General features: G+C 41.4%; 1 protein-coding gene across 2 annotated transcripts; it reads right to left on the bottom strand.

The window, feature by feature from the left end:
- Positions 1–90: 90 nt before the first annotated feature.
- On the bottom strand, positions 91–17,736 carry CUNHXorf38 (chromosome unknown CXorf38 homolog). 2 transcript variants are annotated; one of them, XM_011380747.2, is made up of 7 exons: positions 17,465–17,734; positions 17,156–17,290; positions 11,391–11,510; positions 9,892–10,041; positions 9,420–9,599; positions 2,856–3,018; positions 91–1,400 (listed from the first exon to the last, which is right to left on the bottom strand). In XM_011380747.2, exons 1-6 carry the CDS (start codon positions 17,693–17,695, stop codon positions 2,857–2,859), a joined length of 978 nt encoding a protein of 325 aa, XP_011379049.1. In that variant the 5' UTR covers positions 17,696–17,734; the 3' UTR covers positions 91–1,400; position 2,856. The 2 variants fall into 2 exon arrangements, with proteins under 2 accessions (XP_011379049.1, XP_011379051.1); XM_011380749.2 differs by lacking the exon at positions 11,391–11,510 and having other exon boundaries at positions 17,465–17,736.
- Between the last annotated feature and the right edge of the window lie 1,188 nt (positions 17,737–18,924).

Below are 18,924 nucleotides of genomic sequence, written 5' to 3' on the forward strand. Positions count from 1 at the left end.
TAACTCTTGCAGTTTGAATTTATATTGTTCATGTCTCTTTATTTTGAAATTAAAAATTTTAAATAAAAAATTTCAAAATACACAAATGTGTGTTTGTTGTAAAAATTTCAAGTGCAGTGTACAAAACAGAAAAGCCAAATTTCTTCTAACCATTCCCCCTCAACTCCAATTTCTTTCACAGAGGTTAACAGCAAAAAGAGCTTGGGAAAAACAGACAACTTTTCCAGACCTATTATGTGAAAATACAAATAGTTTTACAGCATGCTATGTATTGTTAAACATCCTGCTTGTCTTTTTAATGTATCTTAGAGATTATTCCATATTGCTACATTACAGCATTTCCTTATTCTTTTTACAAATTGTATAATATTCTGTAGCATGGCTGTGCTGATTTATTTAACCAGTCCTCTCTTGATGGCTGGCTGCCAATGCTTGTCAATACTCTTTTGTGCACAACTTGTGCCCACATGCACAGATCTGTAGAAGAGAGGCCCACAGGTTGATGTCCCTGTACATGCCACATTTGCTTTTAAGCCCTCTCTGGGAATGTCTGCCTTTGTTTCAACTTCAATGTAATTAAATGCTGCCAGTATAATGTTTTTATAAACAATATATTTATCAGAACAGACATTAAACCCAGTAAGATGAAAAACCTCACAGAGCTATACCTCTATACCTTAGAAGTCTTCATATTTGCATCTATGTCAGTGCCTGGCACATGGTTGACACTTGATAAATGTTTGTTGGATAAAGAAAAGTTAACTAGATATAAGAGATATGAAATGAAAGTGTTCATAACCTCAAGTGCCTAAAGTTGGAAATCAGGTGTTAAATTGGTTAGTGAATCCATATTTAATTTGATGGCAAGTTTTGTACCTTATATCTAGAAGCTAGGAAATATTTCATTAAGTTTCTTAGTTTGGGGGGAGTTGCAAGGTGCATGAAAATTCTTCTTATTACTGAAGTTGTCTCAAGGAACTCCATGAAATGAAGGGAGAAAGAAAATGTAAGAGTAAAGACCAAACGGTAATGGGAAAGATTAAAGCAGGAAGTTACAGGCACATCTGCATTCATCCAAGTTTTAAAAAATTACATTAAATGCCTTTTAATGTAAAATTATACCAAACACACCCCCACCCTTGGCCCATTCTCTGCAGATCACATCCTTGATGAGCAGCTGAGGAAGCAAAAGACCTTGGCTTCACTTGGGTGATTCTTCCAATTCCTCCAGGTAGCAGGGATTTGGCGATTCTGTTCCTGAAGGTCCAGAGGCAACACGGCCCAGTTAAGTACCACTGCATACAATGCAACAGTGGTTTCACAGTTCAGGAAACAAACAGGACAAAGTGGATGACTTTCTGGGTAAAAGGAATTCAGGAAGTATGAATGAATTTGTGAATCTGTTGAAAGAAAATGATGTCTTTGAATTTCCATAAGAATGTTGAAATTTCATTCTTAAATCTCCTAAGGAAGGACCAGGCTTAGTTAACAGTATAACTAACATTTACAATTATATATGAACACTCTTAAACTATCAGTGGACCCTTCAGTCAACAAATATTCATTGAGCACAGGAGAACCAGGCTCTGGGCTTGGCACTTGGGATCTAACTGAAGAGAAAAAGCTGTGACTGCCACGGAAGCTTACTTTTCCTAAGTGCCATGAACAAGCCACCAACTGTGGAGCTTCCCTCAGCATCCCTGTTTGTGATGCTGGCCTGGGCCCTCCTCCCTCTTTGGTCGATCAGTCCCCACTGATCAGTCTGGACCCAATTCCTTGTCCTACTTACTGCTTCGGGCTACCAAAAATGGTAGTAACAGTTCTGTACTAATTGGAAATGGCTAGAAATTGGTCTTTCAGACATTTTTTTTTTCTTGCCTTCTTCCAAAAAGGAAAGATTTATTATATTTTGACTTTTACATCACAGCTAGCCCCATGGGCATCCTCATGAATGAGACTTTCAGGAAGTGGGTGGGCAGAGAACTCTAAAGGACCCTTCACAGAGGCTTGGCCAAACACAGCCTTTACTGTGTTAAGCAGCTGGAGTTTAGGACCAGGAAAGAATCTCACCTTTTAATTAGCATCAAAACAAAACAAATAAAACAAAATAACAAACAGCAAAACAAAACAAAACAAAAACTCTGGGTGATAGCAAGTTTTGGCACAAGAGTATCCAATACATTTTTGGTCAGTATAGATCACACAATATCAAGCTCATGAATTTAAAACAAACAAACAAACAAACAAACAAAAAAACCTCCCAAAGAGTCAAAGGAAAGTCCAGGAAAAGACAACAAAAATTCCTTTTTGGTTGGGTAGAGTATGCTAGTAAGTTTTTCCTTTTGCACAGAAAAGGATGGGTGAGATGGAAGCCATGCTAACCTTTCATAGAACATGCCTGATTTTTGTCAAAGGGCAACCTAAAACAGAATATTTAATTTTTTTTGAGGGAAGAAAAGTAAAATACCGAAAACATTTATTTTAACAAGTTTTTCTTATGGAAATTAACAAGTTGCTATTAATGCCACAGCTAAGAGCTAGGCATCATTGGCATCACTTTTGAGCTGATGTGCTTTTTAATTATGTTATAAAGTTGATCCACTTAAGACCAATGACTTCAGGTATATCTGCCTAAACAAAGCTGACAAGGGGGTTATGTTGAATTACTTCACAGATATGAGAACCATCAGTTAGAAAGAGCACAGAGCCCAGTGTCTTTTCTCTCAAATAATAAGGACACAGGGAAACTTCAGATGATACTAAGTTGTGTGTTCATTATGACTTTACATAAGAGAACAGACATCAAAGAGATGAGGTTATTCTGTCCTTATTTAACATCAAATGCCTAAACTTACCTCAGGCCTTCCCTTGAAGTGTCTGTGCCCTAGGTTCCTTTGAATCCCGTTTTTGATGTTGCAGATGGAGGCTGTCTAGCTTCTGCATATCTTCTGTAAGACCATTTCTAAGATCCTCGTTGTTTCTTAGAAATTCTTTTACCACTTCCAATCGATTTGCAATCTGCAAGAATAAACCATACAATGTACAGCTCAGATCATTTTATAGCAGACTTGTAATTCAGATGAAAAACTTACTAGCTCCAAGACTGGCTCCTGCTCATGTGTCCACCAAGAGACAGGAATCTTAGCTACAGGCACCTGCTCACAAACAGGTTAAGGTTTAAAAAACAAAACCAAACAAACCCTTTAAAACAAAGCAGAGGGCAAGGGGAGGGAGGGAGCAATTGGGGGGATCGCTTTATGAACATTATAGATGTCTAACCAATGTACTGTACACTTGAAACTAATCTAAATAAATAAGTTTATTTAAAAAAAAAAAAGCATCCTCTACTCAAACAAAACAAGACTCAGGATAGGTGGTTCTGGGCCACACAAGAGGGTGTTTGCTTGCCTCCTCAAATTTTTTTGCTTTAAAGCCTCCTGCATTATTATGAAAGGGACACACACACACACACACACACACACACACACGATCCTTGACTTTCAATGGGGTTACATCCCAATAAGCCCATCTTAAGCTGAAAATATCATAAGACAAAAATGTATTTAATACACCTAACCTACCAAACATCATAGCTTAGCCTAGCCTACCTCAAACACACTCAGAACACCTATATTAGCCTACAGTAAGGCAAAATCATCTCACTGTTGATGCCCAACATCACAAGAGAGAGTATGGTACTGCATATTGCTAGCTAGGGAAAAGATCAAAATTCAAAGTATGGTTTTTACTGAATGTGTTATCTGTTTTGCGCCATCACAAAGTCGAAAAATCGTAAGTAAAACCATCATAAGTCAGGGACCATGTGTATATGCATACACACATATACATACACACACACATATATATATGTATATATAAAAATAAAATGAAGCCCTTTCATTTTGAATTTTGCACCCATACATGTATTAACTATATACACATACATTTACATTCACATGGATATGGATATGTATATATGTGTATGGTTAGCCACATGGATGTATATGTATGTATCTGTGCATATATATTTAATAGTAAAACATGCACAGGTAAAAACTTCAAAATGAGCACAAGGATACAAGGTAAAATGTCGGTCTTCTTCCAAACCCTGTCCTCAGTCACCTAGCTCCTCCCCACAGAGATGACCACAATGAAATTTCTTGTGTTTCTTCCAGAGATATTCTACATATTTCCACATGAGCATGTGTATACACTGAATACACATTTTAAAAAACACAAATGGTAGCATACTAGACACTGTTCTTCAACTGATCTTTTTTATATCAGATTTTAAAGAGTGGCATCATATTTTTTAATGGCTGAATAATATTTCAGTTATAGATGTTTCACATTTTAACATATTTCAAACCTTCTGTTAAGATCAATTATGCTACAGTAACTAACCTGGTACATGTGTCATTTTGTATAAGTGACAAATCTATTTGTAGAATCTGTTTCTAGAAGGGAAATGCAGTTTTAATTCTGATAGAATTTTGTTTTAATTTATTAATAGAGTTTGCCAAAACTGCCAGCTATAGAGGCTGTACCAATTTAAACTCCCACCAGTAACGGAGTTCTTGACATTTAAACTAATAAAAGTACTCTCAGTACCATGGAAGTGTTTTCACTGGGCTTAACCCAGGATACTGTCACTGGTCACTGTGCTTATTAAAAAGATGAGAGTTACTCATATTTTTGGGTGTGGTGATTTTTCTTTTAATGTGGGACCCCCAACTCCAAGCTAAGTCAAGATGATCTGAATCTAATGAAGAAAAGTTATGGAGTACCCAACCCCTAACAGAGAGGAGGTTCTTAAACTTTACAGAGTGTGTATGATTGATTCTGATGCAGTAGGTCTAGGGTGGAAACAGGCACTCAGGTGATTGTGATGTCAGCAAATGAAAAAGCCAGATGCTGGATGATGGCTGCCAAGGATGGAAGGGAGGGGGAAGACTAGCTGCGGCTTATGGCCACAATGAATAGGGAGCAGGAAGGGCCAGGGAGTATGTGTTCAGATAGGTTAGTAAGTAGATGGAGATGTGCCCTTCAGCTAGAGCTGTTTATTACACGACTGGAAACAAGCCTACAGCTCCTGAAAGACACCTGGGCTTTAAATAATAAATAGGGAAACCATTACATGTGAAATGAAGATTATACTAATGACATTATTCACAGCATACATTAGTAACTGTGAGTACTGTACTATTAGAGCTTATTGCCTGTGCCTGGTGCTCTAGATGCACCCCAGGGTCCTTCCCGCAATTCCATCAGATGCCCATGACCGTACTGGCTGGGTCTTTGCACCACACACAAGATCCAGGATAGAGTGCAGTTCTCCCTCTCCTGTTTGGAGGCCTTCTCATTGGATGACTTGGGAGCTGTGTGTGATCCTTTGTGCTGTTACTTCCTGACCCTTTCTGCCCTTGAAATATGCTTAAGAGAGACAATTATTTTAGCTTGGTTGTGGGGTGGGAGAGAGGGGAGAAAAAGTCAAAAGCAGGGTTTTTTTTTTTTTAATAAGAATGGGGAAGGCTTATGCACGTTTATATGTAAAGAGGGAAGAGAAAGTAGAGATGGAAAAACAGAAAGTACTAGAAAAATTGAAGCCCTGCTTTGTCAATTAACTAGCTGTGTGACTTTGGCAAGACGCTTGACCTCTCAGAGCTCTTACTTCCATGTATGCAAATAAAGGATGATGATACCAACTCCACCTAGGATTCTTGTGAGGATTAGAAAGAACCTAATAAAAACACATAGCATTGTGTCTGGTGCATTCCTTTCTTCCTACATATACTTAACAAATGTTTAGTGAGAGGCATCTACCATGTGCCAGGCACTTTATAGGTAAAATATACTTAGCACTTCATTCTTCTAGTCACTTAAGTCAAAACTCTTAGACTTATCCTTGATGCCTCTTCCTTTCACATGCCACATCTGCCCACTTTCTTACCACCTCTACACTTCCACCCTGGTCCAGATCACCATCTTCCTTACCTGGTAACTGCAGCACCCTCCTAACTGGTCTCCCTGCTTTTATCTTTAACTGCCCCTCCCCCCACCACCAGCATCCTCGCATAGCAGCCAGTGTGCTCCTTTTGTCATTCTGCTGCTGAGAACTCTGCCTCTGCTCCCATCTCAGGAGCAATAGCCTAGGTCCTCCCAATGGCTCACAAGGCCCAATAATAACCTGCCTTCTTTACCTTCACTCTCTCACCATCTCACCCACTATTCTTTCCCTCACTCCGCTCCAGTCACCCTAGCTCTACTTTTTGCTATTCTCTCTATCTGAATGCTCTTGCTTCAGATATACACATGGCTAATCCTTACCTCCTCCAACGTGTTGCTAAGTCTCCCCTTTTCTATGAGGCCACCCTGACCACCCTATTGCAACCTGATACTTGTCACCACTCTGCCATTCCTGATCCTCCATACTCTGCTCTACACATCATTTACTTATTATGTTCACTGTTTACTGTCTGTCTTCCCCTACAGAGATCTTTGTTTTGTTCACTGATGCACACCACGCTTCTAGAACTGTGCCTAGCACATCGTAGCCACTTGCTCAGTAAATATTTCTGCAATATAACAAAGTTTCATTTTGATCCTTTCCCTGACTTCCTCAAGTACATTCTGTCTCTGTCCCTTCTCTCCAAGCTTCCCCATGGATGTATATGAAGGTGTTTCCCTCACCAGGGTTTACAAAATCAGTAATGATTTTCAAGAATGTGAAATTTCTTTAGGAATTTTTTAGCCACTCACTGCAGTGAATGTTCTTTAGCTGAATTTTTAAACTCCCAGGTCCTAACACAGCATGGAGGGCCTACAGGAATATGTAAAGGGCTCTTGGGTGGCAGCTGAATTCTGCTGCAGCTGGACCCTTGGTGGATACACTCGACATGTGTCCTGAGGGGCCTGAGCAGCTGCTGCTCCCATGTGGCTCTCGAGCAGAACATACTTTACAATCACAGTTATACATGCATAGTATATTTTCATGGGAGCCCCTTTTTATAATGTTATATATTATAAGGCTTGTCAATCAAACAGAGAAGAATAAAGATGATGAGCTCTCTCTGCTATGCGCTCCTTGGTACTCCCACGCTCCGTGATGCATTTTCAGGAACCGTCACACTAAATTACCATTAAAATTAACCATTTTTTCCCTCAACTTGGCTTTCCAACCCTATCCCTACTATTTTAATGAACACCAGAAACAGCTCTTGTTAAACATTCACCAAGCAAGTCCTGTGGTTATAATATAATCACTGTATTTCTTAATTCCAAAATGTACTTTTTTTCATATTTCAATATCTCAAATGAGAATGCATCTTACCATTGATAGTATCTTACAATAAACTGGCAGCATTTTTTCTTCTTAGAAGTAATTGAATTAATGGCATCTTACAATTGATGGCATTTTAGAGTCACTGAAATTTTGTTTACTGAATCCTCTGACTTTCGAGACTAACCCTATAGAACACAGATAACCACATCTAGTACTGAACTTTCAAACATGCCAATCAATCCAAACTTACGTTTTGATCAACTGAAATATCAAGAGAAATGCCACAGTCTACTGAACAGAAAGCATGCAAAATGAGAACAACTCTATCTAGAGACTTGGGGACCCATAGGACAAGCCAATTAACCCCAATTTCCTATCTGTAAAACAGAGATAATGAGGGTTTGAAATTTACAGTTGCTAGCTCCTTGGTGATACAAGATGCAGCATGGCATGTGGAAAGGCACAGGGCAAGAGTGGGGACACCCCTAGGCGGCCCTCACACCCCAGATTTGTAGCCCTGCATCTGACAATGCCTGCTCCTTGGGGTCACTGCCTCAAGCAGGGGATATGATAAGATGATCACCAGGTTTCCTTGTAGCTCACAACGCACATAGATCCCTGGCTTGAGTGTGTTGCTGCTGATGCATTTTGCTTACACAAACAGGAAAGAACTGCAGGAAAGAACTGCAGTTCTCTTGAGAGAAGGGGAAACTACTGACAACTAGGGGCCGTGAGCCTGATCTCCTGGTTATCTTCTCTTGTTCGACTCTGCTTCTAAAAGCAGTAGCAAAAAGAGAACTGGGGCTGGCTCTAATGGCATTTTAAAACAAAGCAAGACGAAACACATGGATTTAGAAAACAGAAGATTTAACAGTCTTATTCATCATTTTAAACACCTATGGTGTGCCGGGGCAGGCGCATCCAAAAACTGGCAGTACCCAGTCCCTGCACTAAAGGAGCTCACTAAGCTGAATGAAGCATCTGTGCCGAGGTCAGAACAGCTAACATAGGCATATGGACCAGTAAGGAGCATGGCTTACTGAATGAAATACACACTTGTATTACATAAACACCCTCTCTGTGTTTAATGAGGTAACCAGCAAAACTACTTTCCTCGGACCAGGTGGAATGGAGAGGTAAAATGATTTGGCTAAGATCTCCTCGGGATCGAGAATTCTAATCCAGCAAGTGATGGAATATTTCGGAACCTTACTAGACTACAATTTTACTGTTTGTCATTATTTTTTTAAAATACCTTGCATATAACAAAGCGGAGTCATATCTCCGGCACTCCTTATCAGGGCTTAAAACCATTAGCTTGCAGTGTCCCAACCTAGACACCTTGCTGATCCTTTACCCACCTCCTTCTCTACCTCCTTCCAATCCCATGCCATGCTCCAAGTAATCTAATCAGTTATTAAGAGCCATCAGCTCTGCCCAAACAGTGTCTCCAGAATCCGGCTCCTCCTCCACACTCTAGTTTCTATCCTCTTTCTCTCACTCTCACACGACTGCAAGAGCCTCCTGGCTAGTCTCCAACCTCCAATTGCCGTAAGATTTAACTTTCTAAAAGCCATATCTGCTCTATTTCATTTACTCTTTCTTACTTAAAAACATCTGTTGGCTCCCTACTGCTTTCTGGGAATAAGGTCCAAATCCCTTGGTACAGCACAGAAAACCGTTCAAAATATGGCTTCAATTTACCTGACCACCTCACATCTGACCATGCCTCTTATGCTCGCCTTGACAGTGCCCAGGTCTAAGCTATTTTTTCATGCCTTGGCAGGTGCTGCTCCTTCTGCCAAGAACACTCTTCTTCTCTTGCCAATTTGCCAAACTCAGATTTGATTCTGTTAGTCCCAGCTCAACAGCACTTTCCCAGCAAAACTTTTTTTTGCAATCCCCCTTGACCTGGAGAATCTCCAAAGCCTTTATTCAGAATTCTGTGGCACACATTAGTGAAAATATTTGTTTAAAGGCAATATTAATCTGTGCCAAAAGAATATTCATTTCTGGAAATTATTTGACTTGTAAATCAGAAACATAACTGGCAATATGTTAAAATGAGTTCTCTTCCTCCCTGGCGCCTTTGTTTTGTTTAGTCACATAGAGTACAAAATACTTTTTTTTTTTTTACCTCTTCAGGCAACACCTCTTGTTCTGTTGCTTGAAGATATATCTCTTGAAGTTTTTCCTTTAGTAATTCCATTTCTATTTCATTTACTTGGCTCTGACTCAGGTAAACGCCTGCTTCATATTCACACCCATCTCGCTGATCTTCCTCGGGGATGTGAACAGCCCAGTCAGATGTCAACAGCTGTTGGATTACCAAACAAATATGTGAACCGATTGAATGGAAAAGATATTCCACTGAATTACTCAATGAATTTATAATTAAACATCACTGACTGGATCCATTTTAACAACATTTTGTGACCACAGAAAAGCTTCTCAGCCCAGCATAATTCTAGATTTCATATCGACATGTTTTTCTCCATTTACATTCTAAAATTTCATTTAAACCTAATAAACTTCAAATTTTAAATGAGTGACTGTGATTGCTTTTTCTCTTAGTTCTTCATGCCAGAAGTGTTCAACTTAATTTTTACCTCTTCTACTCTGGAGTACACTGTCACAATCTCTGGGATATTCTTGAATTCATTCAGAAAATTTTGGATCTTCCTCTGGAAATCTCGAAGCCACATAGAAGATACCTTCATCTCTGAAGAGTGCATGATCTCATTACGGCACTTAATCAACTAAAGAAGGACCAAAAAAAAAAAAAAAAAAGATAAAAAGCTTCTAAGTCAAACGGGGATAAACTGAGATTTCGTAGTTCCAAAGAAAAGTTGCAGAAAGGCTGGGTTAAATACAAAAACCACATGTGTGACCTGCCAGTACTATCAAGGCTCCAGGGGATGTTCGACTCCCTGCCACTTGAATAATAAATTCATAAGGGTAAGAAATACAAACAAACCTAAACTACCCTTAGCCCTTGAAATCCTGTGACTGGTTGGATATCTCTTACAATCTCTCAAATCCCTTAACTAAAAATAACCTGCCAGAGAGCAAGAGTATTGGCTACAAGCTCTGGGTACACCCAAAGTCTGAAGCAGACAATGCAAAAATCTTTTAAATATCATCTGAGCCCCAAGAAGCTGGGCCAAGGGAGTTTTTGATGTGGAAACCATGATAAAAAGAAAACCAACTTTTGCCTATATTTTAAGACAAATGGTACTATCTAATCATATATTAATTCAGGTAAAGTCTTCCACATTTTCGTTAAGAGATATCAAAGGGATCGACTTTGTACTGTGATAGTTTTTGTCTGCTGATGTCACAGAGGATTCTCAATCCCTTTAGCTGCTGGGATGCTAGTAAGATATACATGTATTTTCTCTGCATATTATAAATAATCCATTCGAATATACTCTTTTCAATGACCCTCAGAATAATAAATGTGCCAGAGCTGTTCTCTGGAGAAAGAGAGAAAGTCTAAATATCCCAGAGGAAATATGACAAGCATAGCGATCTATTATGACCTTGTTTATCCACTAGTGTTTATTTTCTTCAGTTCTATATAACTTGGTCTTGCAACTGTTTAGCCAATGAGATTCAGAAGAGCAGGACTCAAATGCTGGCATACAACAGACAGAATGATGCATCACTGTGTGTGTGTGTGTGTGTGTGTGTGTGTGTGTGTGTGTGTGTGTGTGTGTATTTTAATACAGAAAATTACTTTGCTTTTGTTTATGGCAGAACAGGGAAGAGAAATTTGAGGTCTACCTAGTTTAGTGGCGAATGATATAATAGCAAGCTGTTAGGAAGCATCAATTAGGGAGAACTAAAGGGTCAGTCTCCTGACTGCTCTCACATAGGAGTTCTTGGACATCACAGAAGGTGCATGGGATGTAGCCCCACTAGCCTGCTTGAGCGATGCCAACTTTGAAGCAAACTCTAATACTGTTTGCACGCCACTGTTTTGGGGAGAGACCACATGCTACATCTAGATGCTGCTTTTGCATCACAGGGTGTGTTTCTTGGCTGGTCTTCACAGTACTGACATGACTGACTCCCATTGTACAGATTGAAATCTGACAGCTCTTACCTCTGTGACTTTCTTTCGATCAACCAAAAAGTGATCGCAAGAGTTGATAAGGCTTAAAAGAGCAACTGCATCACATTCCTCAGGTCCTGTTTTGTCTGCCAGTCCTCGGGGCATGAAGGCCTGAAGGAGGGGAGGCATAAAGGGCACCTGAGTCTCTTCCAACCCGAGGAGCTACTGGGGCCAATGTTACTTGCCTGCTTCCCAAAGGATGACTGAAATTCTCTTACTGAGGTTTCAAGTTAGAGCCTCATGAGTCCAAAACACAAGTCAGGGAACAGTGTGACAGCTAAGCCTTGGCCAAGGGCAATAACTAAAATGTTGCTCTATCTGTCCCTCTGCTCTCAGAGATACTTAAACACTTGACATAACTGGTTTTCTATCCTTTCTTACTGGCATATAAGCAGAAAGCATGGGTAGAAAGCACCTTTTATCTTTTACTTACTGAAGTGTCAGTGGCTGAGTTATTAAAGATTTAAAATTTAAAAATAAGTTACTCCAACGTAGACACTAAAATGGCTTAAGCAAGCTGAGAAAGTTCAGTATGATAGTATAAAGTTAAGAACCTGGGCTTTGGAGTGTGACAGGGCTGGATTCAAATCCCAGCTCTGCCACCTGCCAACTGTGTGACCTTGGGCAAATTACTTATCCTTAGATCACCTCATCAGTAAACAGGGGTAACTATCTTCATCTACCTCAAAGGATGGGCAAGAATTAAATAAGTTAATGCAAGGAAAGCACTTGCCAGGTGCCTGGCACATGCTAATAAACAGGCCACAAATGTTGGCAATTATCACGTTAATGGTGCAAGGTGAACAGAACCTCTACAGGAATTAAAGATGGAATCTCAGGGTTTGAGGCACTAGATATACTAGAAGGGCCTCGTTCTAGCATGATCTTGCCTTTTGTAAGATTTTCTGGCACAGATGTCAAAAATGGTGTTATAGCAAGGCTTGGACATATTTTTCTCTTGAAATAGTTCCAAATTTACATCTGAAGACTACAACTTTACCAAGCTAAGCTCAAGAGTACATTCCTGCCAAGGGACTAGAAAAAATAACATGAAAAATTACAAACACATTTCAGTAGGCAAGCAACCACGATGCCTCCTACAATGCTGTTCAGAATGGCGTTTCATAAAAGGCTCGTGGTAGGTGCCGACAGACCCCGTGTTCCTGATAGTGGTGGAATCCTACACCTGAGCCTCACATAATTAAGGTGAATTTGGTATACACTGAATGGCCCCTATCAAAAGGTATGGAGGCCAGTACCATCAGTCTTTCTATGTCTTAACAGCCACTGATATGGCAGCCCTCTGAAAGAAGCCTATTATGGATGCTACAAAGAAGTTAACTGACGTATGATAGGCAGACTAATTCCATGAAAAGAGAAAAAGAAAAAACTGCTTACTCCAGCTGTTGCTGACAGGAAAATCCAAAGTTAGAAGGGCCTTTGCCACCTCAAAACCAAGCAAGGTTTTTCTTTTCCATTACAATGCATGTCCTGTCTGGCATCTTCTCACCAATATAAACTTGTCTCTTGTCATTAAAGTTTTATTCTAGTAATTATTCCTTTTCTTCAGAACTAGAAGCTGATAGGAAGGCTCTGCTGTCTCCCTGCCACTGAAAGCTGTTTCTTAAAATTGTGTCGCACACCACGTTCCATGTGTTAAATGCACAGTGGTGGGAAACACACCTTATTTCCCCTCACTACCCTCTGCTGTCTCTGTATTTAGTAGTAGGAGGTGAAGTTGCAGAAATAAACAGGGGGCCAGATCATGCTAGGCCTTACTGGCTCTGGAAGAGAGTTTGGAGTTTATTCTCAGAACATCGAGAAGCCATCCAGGTGTTTTAGGCAAGGGAAGGATCTAATTCTCACTTGAAGACCGCACACGCTGCTGTCTGGAGAGCTGACCAGAGCAGCAGAGGCAGCCACATGGGAGGCTACAGCAAGAAACCAGGCAGGAAAGGGCAAGAGTTGTGACACAGAGATGGAAAGGAGGATTCCAGAGATATTCTGCAGGTATAAAGAGGGTAGTGAGAGTTCGGAAAGAGATAAAGCAAGAATGTCTGTTAGGTAGATGGTGGTGGGGCACAGGCATAGGTTTGCGGGGCAGATGAAGGATCCTGCTTGAGAAGTCAATACAAAGTGCCCAGGAGGTAATGAAGTAGAAGGGTCAAGTAAGCAGTGAGAGATAGGCATCTGGAGCACAGAAAAGAGGGCAAGGCTAGGGGTACAAATTTGTGAGCCATCAGCATAAGGGTAGTATTTAATATTTAACTCCGTGGACCTGGGTAATATAACCAGAGGAGAAGAGGGGGACAGAAGAGACCTGGGAAAGGCCAACACTCAGAAAGAGGCTGGGGAGGAGAAGCCAGGAAAGTAAGAGGAAACTCAGAGAGAATGATGTCACAAAGCCAGGAGTGTTTCAAGAAGAGTGGCCAGTAGAGCCAAATGGGCGAGAGGTAAGAAAGACAAGGCTGGACAGCTAAATGTCATATGTGTCCCCTGGCAAGGCAGCTGCAGTGGAATGGCAGAGGGAGGAAGCCAGGGGGAAGGGGTTGAAGACTCACCAGGAATTGTGGAAAAGAGAATAGGCATAAAACCCTCCTTTTGAGAAGTTCTACTGGGTATGCATATGGGAGGCAGATAGAGAAATTGGGAGATAGCTGGAGGGAATGGATCAGGGAAGTTTTTCTTTTTAAATTTTATTTTCCAAGTATTCCTTCAAGTGTTTTTTTTTAAACAGCTTTATTGAGATATAATTAACATACCACACAATTCACCCATTTAAAGTGTACAGTTCTTTGTGACAACATAGATGGAGCTTGAGGGCATTATACTAAGTGAAATAAGACAGATAAAGACAAATACCTTATGATCTCACTTATATGTGGAATCTAAAAAACAAAACAAAACACGGAGCTCACAAATACAAAAAACAGATTGACGGCTGCCAGAGGCAGGGGTGGGAAAAATGGATGAAGGGGGTCAAAAAGTACAAATATTCACTTATAAAATAATTAAGTCATGGAAATGTAATGTACAGCATGGTGACTGTAGTTAGTAATACTGTATTGCATATTTGAAAGTTGCTAAGAGAATAAATCTTAAAAGTCCTTGTCATAAGAAAAAAAACTGTAACTGTGGTGATGGATGTTAGCTAGAATTATTGTGATCATTTTGCAATATATACATTGAATCATTATGTTGTACCCCTGAAACTTATATCAATTATACTTCAGTAAAATGTTTTAAGTGTACAGTTCAGTGGTTTTTAGTATATTCACAGAGTTGTGCAACCATCACCACAGTCGATTTTAGAACATTTTCATCACCCCAAAAAGAAACCCTCTACCCGTCAGCTATTACCCCCCTCTCTGTCCCAGACCCTGGCAACCACTAATCTTTTTGTCTCTATAGATTTGCCTGTTCTGGACATTTCATATAAATGAAATCATACAACACTTGACTGGCTTCTTTCACTTAGCATGTTTTCAAGGTTCATCCGATGTTGCAGCATTTATCAGTATTTCATGCCTTTTTATAGCTAAATAATATTCCATAGTATGAATGTGCCACATTTTGCTTATCCATTCATTAATTGATGGACATTTGTGTTGATTCCACCTTTTGGCTATTGTGAATAGTGCTATGAACATTCAGGCACAGGTTTTTGTGTAGATATATGTTTTCATTTCATTGGGTATACACTTAGTAGTAGAATTGCTAAGTCATATAATAACTCTGTTTAATCTTATCTTTCCTTTTTTAAAAAGATTAAATAAACCAAAGCAATATTAAAGCTATTTTTTACAGTAATGGGAATAAGCCAGTGGGGGAAAAGTTCCAACATACAAGTGGAGGGGTAGGGCGATTAGAGGAAAGATGCCCCTCCTTTGTAGCAGAAGAAGATGGTGCACATGGAGATATGTTGGTGGGTCTAATAAAGATGAAATGTGTCTGTGAGCATTCATCAACTCCAGGAAGCATCAGCAAGGTTAGCAGCTGGGATTAAGGGTGGAGGAACATTAGTGGGAGCTTGGCGAGGGATAGGCAGCAACAGTCATCTCCAGGAACAGAAGCCTGTAAAGAGACATGGCCAGACTGCTGGGGCTCGTGATCTAGAACTGAAAGTGACAAGACTTTCATTCTTTTTTATTGCTGAGTATTATTTCATTGTATGTATATGTGTGTATGTGTCTGTGTGCATGTGTATCCCATATCTTCTTTATCCATTCATCTATTGATGGACACCTAGGTTGCTTCCATACCTTGGCTATTACTAGTAATGCTGCAATGAACATAGGGGTGCACATATCTTTTCAAATTAGTGCTTCTGTTTTCTTCTTGCCATCTGCGACAACATGGATGGACCTAGAGGGTATTATGCTAAGTGAAAGAAGTCAGAGAAAGACAAATACTGTATGATTTCACTTATATGTGGAATCTAGAAAAGTAAAACAAACGAATAAATAAACAAAATAGAAACCAACCCATAGATATAGAGAACAAGCTGATGGTTGCCAAAGGGGTAGGGGTGGAGAGATGGGAGAAATAAATATGTTACTCATTAAAGAAAAAAAAAAAAACAACCTGAAAGTGAAACCAGTCAGCTCCCTTGTACAATCTTCCCCTGAGAAGAAGCAGATGGTGTCATCAGGGCTGGAGTTGGGCCAGGCAAGTTCAGAGAAAGGAGAAAAAAGGAGGATGGGGTTGGAGAAAAACTAAGAACACAAGGTTGGATTAAGTCTGCAGGTGACAGCAACAAAAAGTGGCATAAACAGGTGGCCTGAGCTTCAAGAGGATTCTGAGGGTATGAAAGCAACAACAGATACCAAAACAGGTGGAGGACAGTCACAGTAAAGAGGAGAGTTTTAAGTCTTTTTCTTTTCTAGGTAAAAGTAGAAGTTGGCAATTCTATGATGGCTTGGAAAAAAACAAAAACAAAACAGGGAAGAAGGTGCAGGTATGGTGGGTTTACTGGTCCATGATAGCCAAAAAACTCAGGGCCACTGATATAGGTTAGAGAACAGAGGCTGGCCCAATGTCACACCACAGTAGATGAGCTGGGACTCCGATTTCTGCTTCCCAGGCACCAAGCTTGTGCCTGCTGCTAACTGGGCATGAAGACTGACTCCAAAAGCTAATTTGTGTTAGGAGGCCATTTTGACTGCCCCTCTCCATCCCCTACTAGGCTTTGGGCAAACATCAAAACGGCAAAAATATTCCCAATTGGCCCAGCTAGTAAGTCCTACATTGCCAAAATCTGAAAACAGACCTAACAGTACCCTCCCATCCTCAGCTCACCAAAGTTTTATGCCTTAGATGGGCACTTAAAGTCCTTTATATTTTAGTCATAACTTCCCTTAACTTACTTGGCAATCCTCATGGTACACTAGAGTCAAAATGAGCTACTCTCATTTTGAGGGCGCTTATCCTTAAAAACACCTTTCATGTTTTTCTCTCTGTGCCTGTGCTCGTGATGTTCGCTCTACACCTTGCCCCAGAATCTCTTTTTGAAATCTTTACTACAGCTTTGCAAGCAAGGGTAGCAAACTCAAATGCCTTTAGGAAGCAGACAGGTAGAAGCAAGCTTCTACTTCACTAAATTGTGTTGGGTCCAACAGAACAGCCCTGAACCGCCTAGACACTAGACCCTAGATCAAATACCCAATCTCTCTCGATCTATTTACGAGGCCCTGGGCTCCAGGTGACTCCTACCTGGTGGGTGACGTCCTTCAACCCTACCAACCGCAGGTGCTTACCTTGGCCACCTCCCAAGCGTCCACCGGCCAGAGGCCGGGCCGGCAGTTTCCCCAGTAGACGTCTCCATTTCTGTTGGTGTGATGTTTCAAAATCTCCCGTTTCCATTCCGCGCACACCTGACACTGAGGCTGAAACTACACGGGGCGGCGGTGAGGAGGGTCCGAAAGGGAGGGGAGGGGTCTGGGCATCTGAGCCCCAGGCATTGCGGTCGGCCCCGCACCAGGGGGAGGGTATGGGACACTACCCTCGGGACGGGGACGCGGATGGGGTTGGGAGGCTGTGGTCAAGGCCCCGGGCTAGGTGCTCACCTGGCGGGCGCGCGGGCTGCACCGCGAGCCGCTGCGGCAGGTGGCGCGGGGGCCCAGGCCGGGGTCGGCAGCGAGCAGGCCGCGGTGGAAGGCCAGCACTTCGCGGCCGACGAAGCCATGCAGGCAGCCGCGGAGCAGCAGCAGGCAGTGGCCCGCCTTCACCCAGTTCTTATATTCCGCGCAGTTGAGGCGCACGGCCAGCTCCGACAACACCATGTCCCGCGCCTGCATGAGAAGCCACAGGGCGAGAGGCGGGGCGCATAGCAGCGCGCAGGCGCAGAAGCCTAGGCGGTGCCGGAAGCAGCGTGGCGCTGTAGGCGCGGCCCCGCCTGTAGGTCACCCCCAAGTGCCGGGTGCCCGCAGCAGAGCGCACGGGGTGGCGCCCTCGATCCCCCGGGCGGGGTATTCTGGCTCGCCGGACACGTGGGCCCCACCCTAGTCTTAAGTGACAGCAGACACGTAAGTGCTTTGTCTGATACTTTTCCAGAAGGCTTCTACCTGAAAATTGTTAATGCCCTCTCCTATAATCCCCTAAACTGATACCCCGCCGGCCGGATTCGACTCCCTCTCCTGATGTACGCGCTCCTGTTTTTCGTTTATTGCAGGGATGTATAAAGTGCTCAAGACACACTTCTTGAATTACACATGTTCCTTGCATTATACAATTCTAGAAAGTTTACTTAACTGGTTCCTAAGCTTGATTGCTGTAGCAAATTGGGGCATCAGTGAAATGTGACCGCTGGTAGCTCGCATTATGCGTTTTCGGTGTGCCAACGTGACAGAAGGCTCAAAAACATCTGCCATTGGGCCACCTAGCAGAGGCGAACTAGACAACACATCACCTGGATCCTGGAAGGCTGCACCGCCCTGAGGCGGATATGGGCTTCTTCTATCGTCCTGAAGCATGGAGCTTAGATGATTATTTAGTACTCTTGATTATATAGTGCTTCTCTCATAAGGCAGTTTAAGTTCCAAATAATTGTGCTATGAAGGTCAGAAGGCAATGGACTGTCAACTCCAAACGACAAGAGATCATCTCAGTTTTAGTTGTTTAGTGAGCTTCTTGAGCTTGGAAAACATGTTAAAATTATGTGTAGTCAAAAGGCTGAGAGGTAAGAGTCTAAACATTGAAGTTTCCCCTGACTTTGTAGTTCACAGCAAAGTGGCAGTGTTTAGAATTAGGTCTGCACTCAGACTGCCCCTTCTTAGCTGTTTGATCTTAAGCAATCTTAATTTGATCTAGCAAATTGTTTCATTTCTCTGGGCCTGTTTACTCATTTGTAAAAGGATATTTATACCTATCCCATTGGGTTTTTGTGAGCATTAAATACACGTTGAAATACTTAGAACAGTGCTTGGCAATAGTAAGCTCTCTGTAAATATCAACTATTATTTTATATTGACCTAAATGTGCCTTTTCATCAATCAGTATATTCCTGGGCAAGGTATTTTAACAACTC

Source organism: Pteropus vampyrus, unplaced genomic scaffold (assembly GCF_000151845.1).
Source record: "Pteropus vampyrus isolate Shadow unplaced genomic scaffold, Pvam_2.0 Scaffold404, whole genome shotgun sequence".
NCBI classification, from domain to species: domain Eukaryota; kingdom Metazoa; phylum Chordata; class Mammalia; order Chiroptera; family Pteropodidae; genus Pteropus; species Pteropus vampyrus.

Excerpts from the sequence above, each read along its gene's own strand:
- CUNHXorf38 (XM_011380747.2), bottom strand. The coding sequence starts at position 17,695 with ATGCAGGCGCGGGACATGGTGTTGTCGGAGCTGGCCGTGCGCCTCAAC. Across the intron at positions 10,042-11,390 it reads ATCGAAAGAAAGTCACAGAG|TTGATTAAGTGCCGTAATGA; the intron begins GTAAGAGCTGTC and ends GTCCTTCTTTAG. Across the intron at positions 9,600-9,891 it reads TGTACTCCAGAGTAGAAGAG|CTGTTGACATCTGACTGGGC; the intron begins GTAAAAATTAAG and ends GTAATCCAACAG.